Source organism: Muscardinus avellanarius (genome assembly GCF_963383645.1).
Source record: "Muscardinus avellanarius genome assembly, chromosome: 15".
NCBI lineage: Eukaryota > Metazoa > Chordata > Mammalia > Rodentia > Gliridae > Muscardinus > Muscardinus avellanarius.
Genome location: NC_137801.1, coordinates 58455406 through 58475257, shown reverse-complemented (window position 1 = coordinate 58475257; position 19852 = coordinate 58455406). Strand labels below are relative to the sequence as shown.

General features: G+C 38.8%; 1 protein-coding gene across 1 annotated transcript in view; it reads left to right on the top strand.

The window, feature by feature from the left end:
• WDPCP (WD repeat containing planar cell polarity effector) overlaps nt 1–19852 on the top strand; it is a gene marked incomplete at its 3' end in the record, with an annotated part of 308777 nt that overhangs the window by 83760 nt on the left and 205165 nt on the right. The window contains exon 11 of the mRNA XM_080711300.1: nt 3855–3978. Coding sequence (XP_080567426.1) covers nt 3855–3978 — 124 coding nt within the window. The remainder of the gene's footprint in view (nt 1–3854; nt 3979–19852) is intronic.

Genomic DNA, 19852 nt, shown 5'->3' with positions numbered 1-19852 from the left:
GTATGGTATACAGAGTGTTTTCTGACTCATCTTTTTAGGATGTTTTGGGTTATAGGAGATTAAAGGACAAAATGTTAGCCGGGCGTGGTGGCGCACACCTGCAATCTCAGTACTTGAGAGACTGAAAGAGGAGGATGGCAGGTTCACAGCCAGCCTCATCAACTCAGGCCCTCCACAACTTAGTGAGATCCTTTCTAAAAATAAAAGCCGGGCGTGGTGGCGCTTTTGCTTGTAATCCCAGCGTTTGGGAGGCTGAGACAGGAGGATCGCACAGGTTCAACGCCAGCCTCAGCTATTTAGTGAGGCGTGAAACTTAGTGAGACCCTGTTTCCAAATAAAGCATAAAATAGGTCTGGGAGTATAGCCGGAGGTAGAAAAGGCCCTGGGTTTCATCACCAGTACCACCAAAATAAATAAAAATAAATAAAATAGAGCTGGGGTTGTAGCTCAGGTAGAATACCCTGGTTCAACCCCCAGTTCCACACACACAAAAGACAAAAGTGTTAATGCTATATTAAATTGAAAGGATCAGATAGCAAGTAATTGTTCCCATATAGTACTTAATTTGTAATATTTGTCAACATACAGAACAGCTTTTCTGTATATGCTTGTGTTAGAACCCACAATGCCGTCATTGTACAATCCAGTCTAAGCTCATGTGTGGAATATGCTCAGATTTCAGACTTTGATCAAAAATTTCATGTGCTCTCTGGAGTCTGGTAGACAAAGGGCCTCAGACAAAGGCCTTTTGTCCTTGTTCACATTTGACATCCATATTTTTTCCTCACACCCAAGTCCTCTGCCTATACAATGAGTCCTTAACGCTCACATTTTGTGTGTCAGAATTGTAGCCTGGGTTGCTCCGTCTTGTTTTCATTCTTCTGAGTTGTCCTTTTGACATCCCTTTCCCTTTTGCCTGCTTGGATTCCCCCACCTTTACTCAATAAGTAACTTTGCCCACAGGGATTCCAGATGTTTATTGTCAAAAAAAAGATAAGACACTTTAGAAAAAAGAAAAGGAAAAGATATGTCACATACAGTAATGAAAATAATTTTTTTTTTTTTTTTTGGTACTGGGGATTGAACTCAGAGGCATTCTACTTCTGAACTACACCCTTAGATTTTTTTTTTTTTGAAACAGTGCCTTGCTAAGTTGCTGAAGGTCTCACTAAGTTGCTGAAGCTAATCTTGAACCTATGATCCTCCTGTCTCAGCTTTCCAAGTACTGGAATAATAGGCATTTGCCACTGTGCCCAGTTTGAAAATAAATCTTTTTGCTGATTATCTAGTGTTTTTAATGAGCTATTCATTTTTTAATGTGAAACACACCAAAACATTCTGGCATTTGCATCTTTTTCGTGGCTCTGTTGATAGCATTGATATTCATAATGGGAAATCACGGCCAATGAGAAACTGACCCTAGTAATTTATAAGATGGGAGAAACAGGATATATGCCAAAAGGTCCTTTACTGGAGAATATTTTATTTCATGCTATTTTTTATGAATTTTTATAGATTTTCTTACTGCATGTTAATGATATTTTCAAAATAGTTGTTTTTTATAGAATTCTGTAGGTAACTTTCATTTATAAGCTTATAGGAGAATTAGTAAGAACATGCTCCTCCAGAATGTCTGTCATACATGGTCTCGGCCTAATTCACAGAAGTCCTATAGTACATGTTGATTTAGTGTTAACTGAATGCACTTTTTGGAAATAGTCCAAACCCATCTATGAAGATTTTGGTATTTCTACACACAGAAAATACCTTTCACAAGCCAGCGTGGTGGGTCATACCTGTAATCCAGCTGTTCTGGAGGCTGAGCCAGGATGATGGCAAGTGCCATGCCAGCATGGGCAACTTTGCAAGACATTGTCTCAAAACAAAATTTGAAAAAAGGGCCAGAGTATCGCTCAGTGATAGTGTTTGCCTAGCACGGTAAGGCCCTAGGTTTTATTCCTAGTGCATGCATGCCTTCCACATGCTTGGGCCACAGCAGGTACTCAATGAATATTAATAAAAATGAAAGATTTATGATAGATTATTGGAATATTTTTTGCCTATAGAGTTATCTCAAGTAATTATTTCTTAGTACTTATACACTTTCAAGATTGGCAGAGAACCCTAAAGAAAGCCTATGGTACACAAAATCTATACAGAAGGTTCTAACTTTATACTTAAAGAAGAAATCTGGAAAAGCGAAAACATTAACTTTTACTCAGGACGCTGAGAAATTGTTAGACCTTACTGAATTTATGTAGTAAGATTACTGTGTTGTAAGAAAGATTGGTAGGGAATACACAAATGAAATGAGCATTATCAGATTCTTGCCCTAATAAAGGATATTTTTAAGGAACCATATTGGGGAGATAGGGAAATAAAAAACCTTTAGGATGCTAGGCTATTAAAATAAAATGTTTGCATGATGCTGTGTTATCCAAATATGTACATTTTAAGTAGATATGTTCATTCCATCCCCCCACCAAGTACCTGAAAAACACATTTCTAAAACATTCAGAGTTCTTCTCTGTTGAGATTTAGTCTATCTGAAGCTTGCAAATTTGACATGGTAATTTGTTTTCCTTTTATTAGTGGAACCCAGCGAGCTCTTTTATTTGTAGCTGTGTTGGGGTTATCTTTGAGATCTTCGTTTCTGCCTTAAACATCAAGCTGGGCTATCTAATGAATCTATAACTGTGCTGGGAGTTATGAGTATTCCATGTAGCTTCAAAATTTCAGATGTATGAAACATGCTGTCAAGAAAACAAGCAATGGCAGGAGAATCTGGCTTGTTTTCACAATAGCATTGCTGTATTCAATTTTAATCTAAATTGACTGCTGCTTTGAAAGAAAATACCTCTAAAGTTCATCTTACTTTACTGCCTAGATTTGAGATTATAAAAAAGAAAAGAAATTACTGACAGCTTAGCCAAGTCCATAGCAATTACTCTGATGAGGTATTTAATACTTCCAAACTCAAATATGCCTCCAACTAAAGAGTTTTGCTAAGTACTGAATTGTTCATTCAACCCAGTACTGGTAGCGTAAACGTCAGAGTCTGACTGTGAGCTGTCGTATTCTCATACATTACCATCTTGGCAACTTCTTAACTTGCAGGTATTTCTGGGAGGACGCACAGCTTCATTAGGCATATCTTGGCAAAACTGTGAAGTAGACAACACTGTGCCTTTCCCCCAATCTCTAGACCCCTTGTTTCTCAAAACCTGCATTCCAGTCCTTCTTTCCTCTCCCGGGACGCTAGCTTCATACATGGACAAAACTAAGAATCTTGTTTAGAGCAGGATTTAGAGGAAATATTGAGCCTTTTCTCTTAAAATTGCAATAAAGATATAGTCTTAGCCCAGGGTATCTTTTTTAAAAAATATATTTTTATTGGTGCATTGCAGTATCATATTATTTTAGAAAACATACCAATTCAGTTGCACCAATTTCAGTTCTTCCCTAGGCAGAAAAGTTAGTTTTCTCCTTTTAGCTAAAGAGAGTAAATGTTGAGCACATTGTGAGTTGATTTTACAGGAAATACTAGTCCAAACTGTGTTACTTTGATGAGTCACTGTTTTAATTACCCATTTGTGGCGAGATGTTGGTTCATTATGGATTTCTTCAGTTTTGACAGGTTTTTGTTGCACAGAGTCATTGTCAGCTTTGCCTCAAGTGAAAGTTTATACACAGGTTTGTTTTTGTACCAGCTGTCATATTTTAATTTCATCTTTCCTGCAACAAGCTCACATTTCATCCAAGTTTGCAAAACCTGACTGACTGCAAACATGAGTATTCTGTTGTAATTGAAGGAGTTTCACTTGTTTTAATGCTGCTATGTTTGAATTCTACAGCACAGCTTGAGGCAAGCCTAGGAACCTTCTATGCTCCAACAAGACCACTGCTGGATACAACTATTTTGAAATATAGAGACCAAATCAGCACGTATGCAAGAAGATTCTTCCACCACTTGCTCAGGTGAACAATCTATTTGGATTGATTCCTGTCATACTAATTACCCGTTTAAGGAGCCATCTTCTTTAATGAGAATATGACATAATATGGCTATTTTCTGACAATCTCTCTCTTAAGAGGAAAACAATTCTTCTTTTTATATTCTTTATCTAATTTGCTCTTTTTTTCCCTTTAAGAAAACATTTGAATATTGTTTATGGCTTTTATATCACTAATGTTCTTTAAAATTCTTAACCCCATAATATGAAAGCAAAAAATACCAGCTATGTAAAATCACTATAAAAATATTGTCTGAATTTTGGCTTCTGGAACTAGAGAAACGTTTTATTTAAATTGAAGCTAAGTATATAAATGTTTCATAAAGCTCTGAAACCGTCATTGATTTTCTATACTTTCAAAATGACTATAGAAAAAATTTTCCTTGTCTTCTCAAATAATGTGGCAAGTTGCTAACTTCATTGTAGTGGGTGAAATGAGATCAATGAGATAGAACAGACATATGGGCTCCTCCAAGGTATGTGTAATGCATCTATTTCTTAAGACGAGGGTTTATATGAGAGTCTGTTGAAAATTGTTACTCTTTTAATAGCATATGTACGCCAGGCGTGGTGGCGCACGCTTGTAATCCCCGCGCCTGGGAGGCGGAGACAGGAGAATCGCGCAGGTTCGAAGCCAGCCGAGCTGGCTTAAGAGACCCTGTTTCCAAATAAAAAGTATAAAAAAATAGGTCTGGGAGTGTAGCCGGGAGGTAGAAGAGCTTCCAGGAACCCCAGTACCACCAAAAAAAAAAAAAAAAAAATAGTATATGTACACTTAGTATACTTTAGTATTTGATATGTTTTATAATAGAAAGTAATAGACTTTTCAATTCTGTATGCCAAAAGGAACGAGTATATCAAAGGATTGCATTTTAGAGTTTTAATTTTTTACTAATAATTTGATCTAAATATTGAAATACTGTTTACTTTTTCAAAGACTTTGAAGTGCATTCTTTCATCTTTTTTTTCTCAGAAGAATCCTATAAAGAAAGTACTGTAATTTGACAAATGAGTAAACTGAGACACAGATGATAACTGTCTTGTTTAGAGTTACTGATGGTGCCAGATCTTGAACTGTTTTACTTTATTGTTGTTTTTGTCTTTTTTGTTTGTTTCCCTTGTGTTACTGGGGATTGAATCCAGAGGCACTTCAACATTTAGCTACAGCCTGAGACCTTTTTTAATTTTATTCGTGTGTGTGTGTGTGTGTGTGTGTGTGTGTGTGTGTTACTGGGGGTGGGACCCAGAGGCTTTCTACAGCTCTGGGCTATACTCTCAGACCTGTTTTATACTTTATTTGGAAACAGGGTCTCACTAAGTTGCTGAGACCCTCACTAAGTAGCTGAGGCTGGCTTTGAACCTGTGCTATCCTCCAGTCTCAGCCTCCCAGGCATGTGCCACCACGCCTGGCTCTATTTTCTATTTATTTATATATTATTTATTTACTTTGGTGGTACTGGGGATGGAACCCTTCTACCTCCGGGCTACACTCTCAGACCTATTTTATATTTTATTTGGAAACAGGGTCTCTTAAGCCAACGAGGCTGGCTTCAAACCTGCGCGACCCTCCTGTCTCTGCATCTCAAGCGCGGGGATTACAAGCATGCGCCACCACGCCTGGCTCTATTTTTTATTTTTGAGACAGGCCTTTGCTAAGCTGCCTAGGCTGATCTCCACCTTGTGATCCTCATGTCTCAGTCTCCCAAGTATTGGGATTATAGCATCAGCCACTGTGCCCGGCTTGAACTCATTTTCTTGACCCCCTGCTCCTTACTCTTCTTAAGACCATTTACCTGTCATTGGGTATGTATTTTTTAGATGCCATCTTGTAAAATAGCTAGAAATTGTCACCCACTTAAAAGTAGGCTGATTGATAAATATGCTTGACTGCCTGAAAAGAGGAGAGAAACTGCAGATAGGTCAGACTTAAGGTGCTTTGTGGTGTAAACAGTCATTTTCTCTAATTAATTTTCTATATATAAAGTGACACTTTGAACTCTGTGCAGCACTGAAGCTTTTAGAAAACAGTATAGCCGCTGAAAAGTGTTAATATATTGCAAGAGTAACTATCTGTAATTGAATCTTGCTTTTTAATCTGAATGATTTTAGCCCATTCTCAGGGACTCTTTGCCCTGAATGAGGCTGGTTCCCGTGAGGAGCATATGCCAAAGTGTTGGTTTAGACACATTTATTTAAAGCTTTGCGCTTTGCTCTTGTTTTTCTATTGTTTTTCTGAAGAGCACAGAAAGATGAACACGAACAAAGCACATTTTGGAAGCGCACTCTTGGTGGCTCCCTTCTGTCTTTGGCCTCTCTGCCTTTATGCAGTTATTTGTTTTTTACCTAAACATCCTATTTTGCAACTATCCTGTTGGCCGTAGAGTGCTCATATTCTACTAATGTGTAATTTTGTGTTTGTTCATTGGTTTCCCTCAAATACAGTTTTCTAATTACTTTTTAATGTTCTTCGATAAAGTGATCATTATTTCTATCATTATTATTAGACTCCAGCTTTTCTGTGTGGTTACTTCTGGAAGTGGGTATTTTTCCTTGGGGTATACTAACTTTTTCATGTTTTTCCTTTACAATGCTTTGCTAGTAGTTCGCTTACAACGAGTGTTTATTAGTTTTTCTTTTGATAGTAGGCTATACATAGCATTATGAAAAAAGACAGTAAGTTTAGAAGAAATTAAATGAGAGAGCTTAAGTTAGAACTATTCTTCTGTTTAATCTGTTGCTAAGTAGCTCTCCTGCTTAGGGAAGAAAAATAGGCCAATGCCTTTTTGCATTCATGAAGTGCTAGGACTGTAATACTCCCTGTACTTTGGCTCGTTGTTTTAATACTCTTTATAAAAAGTCATTAAATAATAGAATAAGCCCTAAATAGCACAAACTTTACTTTTAAGTTAAAGAAAAGGAACCCCATGGAGTTTAGGGAGCACCTAAAGTCCCTCAGGTGGAACTCAACTTGCCTGTATCCAGTCTAGGATTTTTTTTATTATGATTTTAGAGAAGAGTCAATATTATATTGATTTTAATTTTATCCAGGATATAAAGGATGAGGACATGCTATTAATTTTTTTTTTAATTTTTCTTTTTTTTTTTGGTACTGGGGTTCCTGGAAGCCCTTCTACCTCCGGGCTACACTCCCAGACCTATTTTTACATTTTTATTTGGAAATAAGGTCTCCTAAACCAGCGTGGCTGGCTTCGAACCTGCGCGATCCTCCTGTCTCTGCCTCCCAAGCATGGGGATTACAAGTGTGCGCCACCACGCCCGGCCCATGCTATTAATTTTTTATAATGGACAAGTATACTGTGTGGAATATTAGTGTAAATGTTCTGTTCAAAGTTTTGGTTTTATCTTGACAGTAGAGCAATTCCACAGACACTTTTTATGTCTCGTGGCTTCTTTTGTCTTTAGAAAATATTAAAAATTACCTTAAAACCTTCCTCAAAATTCAAACAAATCTAAACTTTAAAACTTCTCATATCTTTTCTTGACATCTCTTTGTATGTGTTGAAAGGGATCGATTTTTATAAAGAAATGTTCCTCATAAATGTAAATGATTGCTCCCTACCATTAAAGCTAGAAAGCAAGCCAGGCGTGATGGTGCACGCCAGTAATCTCAGTAGTTGGGAGGCTGAGACAGGAGGATCGCAGGTTCGAGGACAGCCTCAGCAAGTAAGCGAGCCTCTCCGCAACCTAGCAAGACTCTGTTTCAAAATAAAAATAAAATAAGGCTAGGGGGTGTAGCTCAAAGGTAGGATGCCCCTGGGTTCATTACACACACACACACACACACACACACACACACACACACACACAGCAGTAGAACCATAGTCATGACATGTAGATAATAAAATTTCAAGAGATGATAGTCTAATCTTAAAATCATTAAGCTAGGAGACACCAACAAAAGACAAATGTAACTTTGTCTGAAATAAGTTTAGAAGGCAAATTATTCCGTTTCCTGCCTTCATGAAATTGAATAGTATTCCTGAAGCTTTGGACAGGGAAGTGGTAGCAAGAGCTTTTCATGGTAAACAAATAGAAACTCTAATAAGAATGTGTAAATAGTGATGAAATGAAAGAGCAAACATTTCAAGTGAATGTGCCACATGCGAAGCTTATTCTAACGTGGAAATACAATATGAGAGTTAATAATTAATTCATTTAAATTTGTTTTTTCCTTAACTGTAGAACTATCATTTTTTGACCCAGTAGTGTTATTTGATTGAAGCATAGACATTCATGCTTTTTAAATGTTTATACAGTGGTACAGCGTGCCGGGTGTGGTAGCACATGCTTATAATCTCAATACTCAGGAGGCTGAGAGAAGAGGATCACAGCATCTCCACCAGCCTCAGCTACTTAGGCCCTCCACAACTTAGTGACATCCTGTTTCCACATAAAGAATAAAAAATAGGACTGGGGATGTAGCTCAGAGGTAGAATGCCCCTGGGTCCAATCCCCAGTACCAAAATAAATAAAATAGCACAATTCACAGGAGCCAAATTATGGAGTCAGCCTAGGTGTCCATCAACAGCTAAATGGATAAAGAAAATGTGGTCTATACGCACATGGGATTCTAATCAGCCATCACGAAGATCAAAATATGTCATTTGCAGGAAAATGAATGGAACTGGGGGATATTATGCTAAGTGAGATTAGTCTTCTAATGTCAAGGGGGGTGTGTTTTCTCTCAGTTGTGAAAGCTAGAGATAAAGTAATGCAAAGATAGATTGGTAGAGTAGTTTAAGGGAGCTAGGGGTGAGAGTGAAGGGAAGGAGGAGGTCTGGAGAAGGAAACAGCTCAAGTAATACCACAACAATATGTGAACGCATTATTCCCAATCTCTCCAGCTCCTATGGGAGGGTTGGGGAGGGATGCGGAGGGAGATTTGCACAGATCTGTGCGCATGCATGTTTTTAACACAAGGGACCTCGCTGTGTTGTATCATACAGTGAATCAGTAAATTATGCAGAAAATAATAAGCAAATTTGGGGGAAAGGGAATTTATTGCCTAGAAATAGAAATATTATGTTTATGGGTAAATATATTGATGTCCACATTTTCCTTTGCAATGCAACAACAAAAATAAGATGCATGAATTGAGGTATAGAAGGATAGGAAAGATGAATCGCTAAGTAATAAAGCAATATTATAAAATGATAAGATAGAATCCAGAAGTACATAAATATTCTGTCAGTTGCTATATATTTGAAAGCTTTTATAATGAGATATTGGGAGAAAATATATATTATGCTGGAGTCAGTATTTCCACTAAATATTCAGAACAAAATAGTCTTTTAGAAATAGTTCTTAGCATGCTGGGCATGGTGGCGCACGCTTGTAATCCCCGCGCTTGGGAGGCAGAGACAGGAGGATCGCGCATGTTGGAAGCCAGCCGCGCTGGCTTAAGAGACCCTGTTTCCAAATTTAAAAAAGAATAAAAATAGGTTTGGGAGTGTAGCCCGGAGGTAGAAGGGTTTTCAGGAAGCCCAGTACCACCACACACACACAAAAGGAATAGCTCTTGGCATATGTAAAATATATATGATAGGCACCCCCAAAATAATGTTGTGACTAAAAGTTTTTTAACCAGTTCCATTTCTAGATGTCTTTTTCACATAGTTCTCACTAATTGAGCCCTTATGGTAAGTGGAATAATTATAATTTCAAAGAATATGAATACTAGTAAGTCAACTAAGGATGATGATCATGCAATAGCACAGAATGATCTGCAGAAAAATTCCTTGGTCAGATCATCTAAAAATGTTGGATAATGTGTGTACGTATGTACGTATATATGTATGTATGTATGTATTTTTACTGTGCTAGGGATGCACCGGGGACATTCTACCTCCAAGCTACACCCCCAAAATAAATAGCAGTTTTTATTTTCTTTTTGAAACTTCATTCTGAAACTCTCACTGAGTTGCAAAGGGCCTTAATAAGTAGTTGAGGTCATCCACAAACCGTGATCTTCCCATCTCAGCCTCCCAAATGTTGGGATTACGAGCGTGCACCACCATGTCTGGCTATGGATAATGTATTTTAAATATTTGTTGAAAGCGTGGTTGATTTGGCAGGAAACTAAGGGAAACCTTTTAGAGGTTGAAATGACAGGGATACTGGATTCCATAAAAGTAAGCAAACTCAAGGTTTGCCTTGAGGGCATCTGTTAGCACCTGGCATGAGGTACTCAGTATGCAAAGGCTGTGCGTGTGGAGGACCAGAGCAAGGCTGGAGGCCCAAGCCAAGTGGGAGGTTGGCAGAGAGACCCTACGGAAGCTGAACCCTTAAAGGGCAATGTCCTTCCTGAGAGAAACTGAAGAAGGGAGGTATAGGATGCAGAAAGGTGCAGGATGATGGTCAGAAAAGAAACATAAACTTGTGGAAATATAAACCAAAAATAGATCATATAAAGCATATACACTTATGCCTAACTCAAGGGTTTAAAAACTAAGATAAAATCCTTACTTCACATAATGAGATTAGTCAGTCACAAAAAGTAAAAAATTGAATGTTCTCCCTAATATGTGGAAGCTAGAGAGAATATGGGTCATAGGAGGAACTCTAGATTAAGAAGGAGAAACCACAGATGAGCAGATAAATAGACCTAACTGAGGGGGAGGGGATGGGAAGAGGGAATTTTCTAATGTACATGATGCACATTCATGAACATAAAAGTCAATCACTAACCCAAACATGAGGAGAAGGGAGAGTGGAAAGGAGTGGGAACTGGGGAAGGGCTAGATACGTGATGTGTGCATCTTATACTCCATTAAGATGTATGACTACAATGCACCAATAAAAAATAAAAAATAAAAAAGTCCTGGGTCATAATAACATAAATCAGAAAAAGAGTGAAGAGAGTTTAAGTATTCTAAGTTCCTTATAGTTTTCAAGAGGAAGATAAATACATGTATTAATTCTAGATTTAATTAAGTAAAATATGCATGGTAGGTCACTCATGGTGGTACATGCCTATAATCCCAGTACTTGGGAGGATGAGAGAGGATTGCGAGTTTGAAGCTAGCATCGTGTGATAACTTAGCAAGACCCTGTTCCAAAATAAAAACTAGCAAATAGGGTTGGGGTGCCGTTCAGAGGAGAAACAAACATTCCTGGTTTCCCTCTCCAGTAACCCACCCTTATATACACACATGGTGTAATTTCTGGGGTAATACTAAAAGAAAAGAAATAGAGTATATAACTTTCCATCAAGTAGAAGGAAAATGTTGAATAAGGATAAAAATTAACCCAAAAGATGACAAGAATTTCAGGAAGCTGTAGCATGTAGCAGAAGCAGCATAAAAAGATGGAAAATAGTAAACACATAATAAGGTGGTAAAATGAGTGAAAAATCAATTATTGTCATTATATGGGCTTAATTTTTCAGCAAGATCATTGAAATGGATTTTTCTCAAGTTTTTTCAAGGTATCTAAGACATAGCAAATTAAAAACTCAGAGAATGGAAAAATTTTTATACCAGGTGAATATTCAAAAGAGACTAAATGTAGGCCAAGTGTGGTGGTGCATACCTATAATTCCAGTACTTGGGAGGCCAAAGACAGGAGGCTCAAACATTTGAAGACAGCCTCAGCAAGTAGCAAGACTCTTAGCAGCCTAGCAAGACCCTGTTTCAAAATTTAAACATTTTATACTGTTTTGTACTACATTAAGATGTATGCCTATGCCGGGCGTGGTGGCGCACACTTGTAATCCCCGCGCTTGGGAGGCGGAGACAGGAGAATGGCATAGGTTCGAAGCCAGCCGTGCTGGCCTAGGAGACCCTGTTTCCAAATAAAAATATAAAATAGGTCTGGGAGTGTAGCCCAGAGGTAAAAGGGCTTCCAGGAACCGCAGTACCACCAAAAAAAAAAAAAAAAGTTGCCTACAATACACCAATAAAATTTTTTTTTAATTAAAATTTAAAATTTAGAAAATGCTGGTGTAGGCTCAGAGATAGAATTGCCCTGGGGATTAAACCTTAGTACCACACAAAAAAATTAAATAAAAAAAATTATAAATGGACCTGGTGGTGAATACCTGTAATTCCAGTACTTGGGAGGCTGAGACAGGAGGATTGTAGATTCAAGGCCAGCATCAGCAACTTAGTAAGACCCTGTTTCAAAATGAAAACTTAGAAGGGCTATGATTGTAGCTCAGAGGTGCACCTGGGTTGTAGCTCAGAATGCCCTGAATTCAACCCTCAAAAGTAAATAAACACATAGAGATTGAATGTAGCTATAGTTATGTAAATAGTCTTTAAAGCAAAATCATTAGTAGAGATTACTAGCAATCAATATTGACTACTTTTCCTTCCTCACATATAAACATGTTCAAATAACTGAAGTTTGAGCTTGCTATAGATTCTGACCTTACTATCGATTGCATTACATTTTATAGAAAAATAGTCATTCAGTTTTGTCAGTACCTGGGGAACTGAGGATCCTCCATCTACATTATAGGGAGGTTACAAATCCTAGCTTTTCTCAGAGACCACCTAGTTTTCGGACCTCAGCAGTGTGGAAATCATTGAAAAGAAGAGCTTTACTTTGGTAACATCTTTTTTTTTTTTTTTTTTAAATGGGTCTGGGGATGGAACCCAGAGGCATTTGACCTCTGAGCTACACCCCTTGTTTAATTTTTTATCCTTTATTTTGAAACAGGGTCTCACTGAGTTGCAGAGGGCATCACTAAGTAGCTGAGGCTGTCCGCGAACCGCGATCCTCCGGCCTCAGCTTCCCAAATGCTGGGATCACAAGCGTGCGCCACCACGCCCAGCCTGGTAACATCTTTAATAGACACTTTGATCACATGTGGTTATTGCTACACAAGGATATATACTTGTCTTTTAGTTGATAAGTTTTGTAAATAAGCACTGATTAAGCTTTTGTTTATAAAGTATATAGGAGTTCTAAATACTCGCTATTCCTTTTTTTTTTTAAAGAATGATTATTGCATACATTTATATAGAGAAAGGCTGTATTATTATGTGAATGGCTACCCTTGAATGTGGCTGGTTAAAGCCAGGACTTTATAAATACGATTACATTTAGTCCTCATATCCAAGTACGGAAGCATATTTATCCCTGCTTTATAGACGAGGACACTTAGACTAAGTAACTTGCTCATAAACAATATGTGGCAGGCCAGAATTCTCACATGGGTCTATCTGACCTCAAGGTCCTTACCTTCACTATCATTATACTACGAAATAAACCTCCTCCAAAGCTAAGGAGCTCTTTTTCAGGGACACATATGATATAGAAGAGCAGTAAGTATACAGGTTAATAAAATTTTGAACATAGGCACATTCTTAATATTCTTCAGCTTCCTTTGTTTTGATTTGTAAATAAGGTTAATCATATTACATACAGGACTATATATTACATTACTTGTGAGGAGTAATATAATAATCTGTGTAAATAGAGTTTAGGGTACACGGTTGTACATAATGAGGCACAATACATGCTAAATTATATTGTTATGGTGCAGTAGAAATTTAAGAACTAGATACATTAGACAAAATTATCTTGAGAACATTTCTTGAGACCTTTTTTGTTGTTGTTATTGCCACACCAAGAGAAGAAAAAAATATATATATGTATATATATAGTTATATATATGTATATATATAGTTATTGTTGTTATATGTTATATATAAATATATACAAAAAGTATATATATATTGTTATTGTTGTTAATAGAGGCTGAGCCTAGGGGCATTCTACCTCAGAACTAACCCCAGTCCTATTTTTTCTTTTTGCTTTCTTCCTTTTTTTTTTTTTTTTTTTTTAGAGACAGGGTCTTGCTAATTTGATGAGATTGACCTTGAACCTGTGATTCTCTTGTCTCAGGCATGCACCACCATGCCTGGCTAGAAAAAAATATATTTAAATTCAGGTTAACTAATTCATTCTCTAACAACATAAATCAAATACTAAGGAATAAAATTTTTTCATGTAAGGAGAAGCTTGGGGAAGCCACAAACATTGTAATATCTAATAGTTTTTGAATCCGTAAGAGCCAACTTTTGCCCCTCTGAAGGCAATATTGTCCCAATGAGAATAAACGTTTTAGAAGGAAATGCTTCCAGCAGAGCGTGGTGGCGCACTCTATAATCCCAGAATGTGGGAGACAGCCCAGAGGATGGAAGATTCAAAGCCAGCCACAGCAACTTAGTAGACTATAACCTAGCAAGACCCTGCTTCAAAACAAAAAAAAAAAAATAGAAAGGACTGGGGATGTAGCTTGGAGGCAGAATGACCCTGGATTCTGTACTCTGTACGATCACCCAAAGAAACAAAAAGAAAGAATGAAATGCTTCCTTTTAAAACTAAACAAACCGCAGACCATCAGACTAGTAGGAGAGTTATCCTGGCTCTAGGGGCAGTGAGTGCCGCGTGCGGGGTTTCCCTATACTTTGAAATTCTTTCCCACCCTAAGCATCCATGATTCTGTTTCTCAGCCTTCTTTTATAGAAGAGTCAACTCTCTGTTCCCTAAACTTCTTCTACTTAGTGAGTTCCAAGTTTTCCAAGTCTAGGTGAACAATTATGAAATATCAGTGATGAGCCATGAAGAATGGCCCACAGAATGTAGCTCAGTCTAGATTCAAAAGACACTGGCAAGAATGTTTATCTGACCCACTAATAATATTTGTAACCACTAGTTTTACACTCCAGATAAAAACACACTTACATTTTTTATAGAGAGAGAAACTTATTTCCGGGAGTGTTAGGTGACTCAGGATCTTATGTCAGTGCAGGGTGCTGCCCTGCATCAAGCCGTTGCCAAAGCTGCCCTGTGTCTGCCCGGGGCCATTTTCTTTTACTTTAGGCTGAGCAAACCTGAACCAGTAGCTCTCAGAACACATATTGATGTTGCGATTAGTCTTTCCATTGAGAAAAAAAAGATCTACCCAAAGAAAGATGATCTTGAGATAAAGGACTATGGTTTTGAGACCCGGCTACCCCTAATGTACTATAGGAATGGGAATTTGATTTTATTTTTATTGGTACTGGGTATTGAACCCAGGGGTGTTCTACCCCAGCTCTTTTTATTTTGAAACAGGTCTCACTAAGTTGCTAATTGTCTCACTAAGTTGCTGAGACTTCTCAAAACTGTGGCCCTCCTGTCTCAGCCTAGGCATGCACCACTACTCCCAGCTCTTTTTTTACCCCCCCAGCACTGTGGATGGAGCCCAGGGGCATTCTACCTCCGAGCTATAGTCCCAGGTCTACTTTTTTTTAATTTTTTTTTTATTTTTTTAATGGTACTGGGTTTCCTGGAAACCCTTCTACCTCCAGGCTACACTTCCAGACCTATTTTATATTTTTATTTGGAAACAGGGTCTCTTAAACCAACAAGGCTGGCTTCGAACCTGCATTATCCTCCTGTCTCTGCCTCCAAATTGCGGGGATTATAAGCATGCGCCACCACGCCCGGCTCCAGCCCTATTTTTTATTCTTTATTTTGAGTTGCAAAGGGCCTAAGTAGCCGAGGCTGCCCGCAAACCACGATCTTCCTTTTTCAGCCTCCCAAATGCTGGGATTACAAGTGTGTGCCACCACCCCTGACTCCCCAGCTCAATTTTTAAGTTTATTTTTAACTGACAAATAATTATTCTGTATATTTATAGGGTACGATGTAATATTTTGATATATGTATTCGTTGTAGATTTAGTCAAAGTAAGTAATATACTACCACCTCAATTTGTGATTTTTTGTGTGACAAAGACATTAAGAAATCTGTCAGCAGTTTTGGAATATACAGCACATTGTAATTAATTGTGGTCATATAATAACAGATCATGAAAACTTACTTTTTCAGTCTAATTGAAACCTTGATCAACACTTTTCGTCTTGTGCATCCTTCCTACCTCCTTCCTTCCTCCGACTCTGGCAATCCCTTTCTACTCTCTTTCTATGAGATTAACTTTTTTAGATTCTGCATATCAATGAGATCATACGGTACTTGCCTGTCTGTGCCCGGATCTGGGCTGTGAGCTCTTGGACTCAAAAAGCATAGACAACAAAGGCAAAAATAGACAAATGGTGTTTCATCAAACTAAAAAGCCTCTGTACAGCAAAGGAAACAGTAAACAGAATGAACAGAAAACCTGCAGGTTGGGAAAAAAAAAGATTTGCAAGCCTTACATCTGATGAGGGCTGATATCCAAAATATATAAGAAATTAAACTTGGCCGGGTGTGGTGGTGCACGCTTGTAATCTCAGCGCTTGGGAGGCTGAGACAGGAGGATTGCACAGGTTCGAAGCCAGCCTCAGCTACTTAGTGAGGCTCTCAGCAACTTTGTGAGACCCTGTTTCCAAATAAAGTATAAAAAAAGGTCTGGGAGTATAGCCCAGAAGTAGAAAAGCCCCTGGGTTCCAACCTCAGGACCACACATACACACACACACACAAAAATTAGATAAAAATAAAAATAAGATAAATTCAACTCAATAGCAAGAAAACAACTGAATTAAAAATGAGCCAAGCACCTCAACATTTCTCAAAAGAAGAGATAAAGCTGGGCGTGGTGGCGCACGCTTGTAATCCCAACATTTGGGAGGCAGAAACAGGAGGATTGCGGTTCTCAGACAGCCTCAGCTACTTAGTGAGGCCCTCTGCAACTCAGTGAGACCCTGTTTCAAAATAAAGAATAAAAAATAGGGCAGGGGGTGTAGCTCAGAAGGAGAATACACCTGGGTTCCATTCCCAGACTCGCCAAAAAGAAAAAAAAAAAAAAAAAGAGGTAAGCCAACAGATGTATGGAAAGAAAATTCAACATCTCTAATTATAAGGGAAATGCAAATTAAAATCACAGTGAGCATCCAGGCATGGCAGCACAGACTTGTGATCTTACTCCTTGGGTGGCTGAGAAGAGAGGATTGGGAGAATCACAGGTTCAAGGACAGCCTCAGCAAGTAGTGAGACTCTGATCTACTTAGTGAGACCCTGTTTCAAAAACAAAAATAAAATAGGGCTTTGGGTATAGCTTGGAGGTAGAATACCCCTGGGTTCAACCCCCAGCCGCCCCCCCCCCCAAAAAAAAATTACAGTGAGTATCACCTCGTGCCTGTTAGAATGGCTATTACTAAAAAAAAAAAAAAAAAAAAAAGAGAATTTTTTTTTTTGTACTAGGGGTGGAACCCAGGGGCTTTCTACCTCTGGGCTATACTCCCAGACCTACTTTTTTATATTTTGGAAACAGGGTCTCACTAAGTTGCTGAGAGCCTCACTCAGTAGCTGAGGCTGGCTTTGAACCTGTGCGATCCTCCTGCCTCAGTCTCCAAAGTGCTGGGATTACAAGTGTGCGCCACCACGCCCGGCTCAAATGGAAATTTAAAAAATGTCTAGCCCTTACTTTCCTCAGTTTTGTCGTGAAGATTATCTCCACCATGCACACCTAGCAGCCTGCTGTGGGGCGCACATGAAATATTGAGAGCTCTTTTTTTGTGGTGGTACTGGGGTTCCTGGAAACCCTTCTACTTCCGGGCTACACTCCCAGACCTATTTTATACCTTTTTTAAAATTTGGAAACAGGGTCTCTTAGGCCAGCACAGCTGGCTTTGAACCTGCGTGATCCTCCAGTCTCCGCCTCCCAAGTGCAGGGATTACAAGCGTGCGCCACCATGCCCTGCGTTATTGAGAGCTCTTCATAAAAGGAAATAGAACAATCAGCATTTTGGTTATAACTATAGTAGAATCTTACCAGGGTGTGTGTGTGTGTGTGTGTGTGTGTGTGTGTGTTTGTGTGTGGTTGTACTCTGGATGGAACCCAGGGGCCTTCTACCTCTGGATTACACCATGAGACTGGTTTTATTTTTTATTTAGAAATAGGGTTGCCAGATGTGGGCACACACTTGTAATCTCAGTACTTGGGAGGCTGAGACTGGAATATTGCAGGTTTGCAGCCAGCCTCAGCTACTTAGTGAGGTCCTCTGTAACTTAGTGAGACCCTGTTTCAAAATAAAGAATAAAAAAACAGGGATGGGGGTATAGCTCAGAGGTAGAATGCCCCTGGCTTTAATTCCCAGTACCTCAAAAAAAAAAAAAGTCCTCCCTAAGTTGCTGAGTCTGGCTTTGAACCTATGATCTTCCTGTCTCATCCTCCAAAGTACTCAGATTACAAGCCTGTGCCAGTAAACCCGGCTAGAGTCCCACCATTCTTTAAGATTATATCTAACCCAAGAGCTTGCTAAATCCCAGAGCACACCACTGAGGATGCAGGAGACCTCAGTAGGTCAGCGTGTTACCTCCAGTAACTCATTGCCCCACATCTGGAAGGAGGTGCTGAATTCAGATTTGTGCTAGCTGGCTATTAGTTTAATCCTTACAACAACCCTGTTTAAGTAGGCGTTTCTCCTTATTTCAAGTCACTGCATGTCCTTGACTGCAAATGCCAAGGTTGATGATATAAAGTGAGAGCCAGCTAACTATGACTTGCCTCCCATTTCGGTAAATACAGTCTGTTGGAATATAACCAAGCCCATTTGTTTACATATCATCTAGGCTGCTTTCACGCAGTAATGGCAGTGTGGCTGTGGAAGAGGTCAGGTATCCATCAAAGTGTAGCTTTCTGGCCCTTTACAGAAAAAGTTTGCCAAACACTGTTCTAAATGAAACAGCAAGAGGTACCTACAATTGTTTGGACTATGAATTCTAAGTGCAAAAGAAAAGGGAAGGTTTCATTTGTAATATTGTGTTAATTGCTTCAGAAATAAGAGTTTGTTGAGTAAATGGGCTTCATAGATTCCAGCACTAATAAGTTGAGAGTTTTATTTTATAGGAATGGTTCAAGAGGGAATTTTGACACACCAAATACAATAGAAATGGGGCTGACTTAGGTGCCCCCATCAAGTTGGCAGATTTGGGTCCACATATTGGGATATTGTGTCCACACACTGAGTTCCTGTGTGTCACTGGGGGAAGAGGTGGGAAAGGTGACAGGCAGGGAATCAGGAACTGCTGGCCGTGTATGACATGACATGCCCCCAAAGGAAACTGTCTACCAGACTCTTAAGTGTTTTTTATATTTAATTTAATTAATTTATTTATTTACTTTTTAATTGGCACACTATAGCCTCACATCATAATATAGATCATGTTGACAATGCATATATTCACACAGTGCTTGGTGTCCCCCCCTTCCCCTTTTCCTTCCCTCCCAATACTGAGTGTCCAGGTTAACAATGTTATAGCCACATGTATTTACATAGTCGCATGTAGCTTTTCCATTAATCATCCTCAGCCTTCTTCCTCCCCTACCCTTCCTTCCTGGCTTCGCTGAGCTTTTCCTCCGTTATCTGGAGTCCCTCTGGTATCCGTAATGCTCCCTACTGTGAGCATATTAGAGAAAACATATGTCCCTTTTCTTTCTGTGCTTGGCTAATCTCACTTAACATAATGTTCTCCAGGTCTTTCTATCTTCTTATGAATGACTTGATTTTGTTCTTCTTTATTGCTGAGTAGAATTCCATTGTGTGTATTTCACATAATTTTTCAATCCATCTGTTGATGGACACCTAAATTAGTTCCATATTTTGGCTATTGTGAATTAATTGTGCTGCTATGAACATGGGTATGGATATGTTACTGTGGTTCTCTGATTTCAACCCCTTTGGACAAATACCCAGGCGTGGTATAGCCAGATGATATGGTGGATCCATTCCCAGTTTTCTAAGGAATCTCCACACCACTCTCCATAGTGGCTGAACTAGTTTGCACTCCAACCAACAGTGTAAAAGAGTTCCTCTTTCCCCACATCCTCACCAGCATTTGTTGTTGTTTGATTTCTTTATGCTTGCCACTCTGATTGGG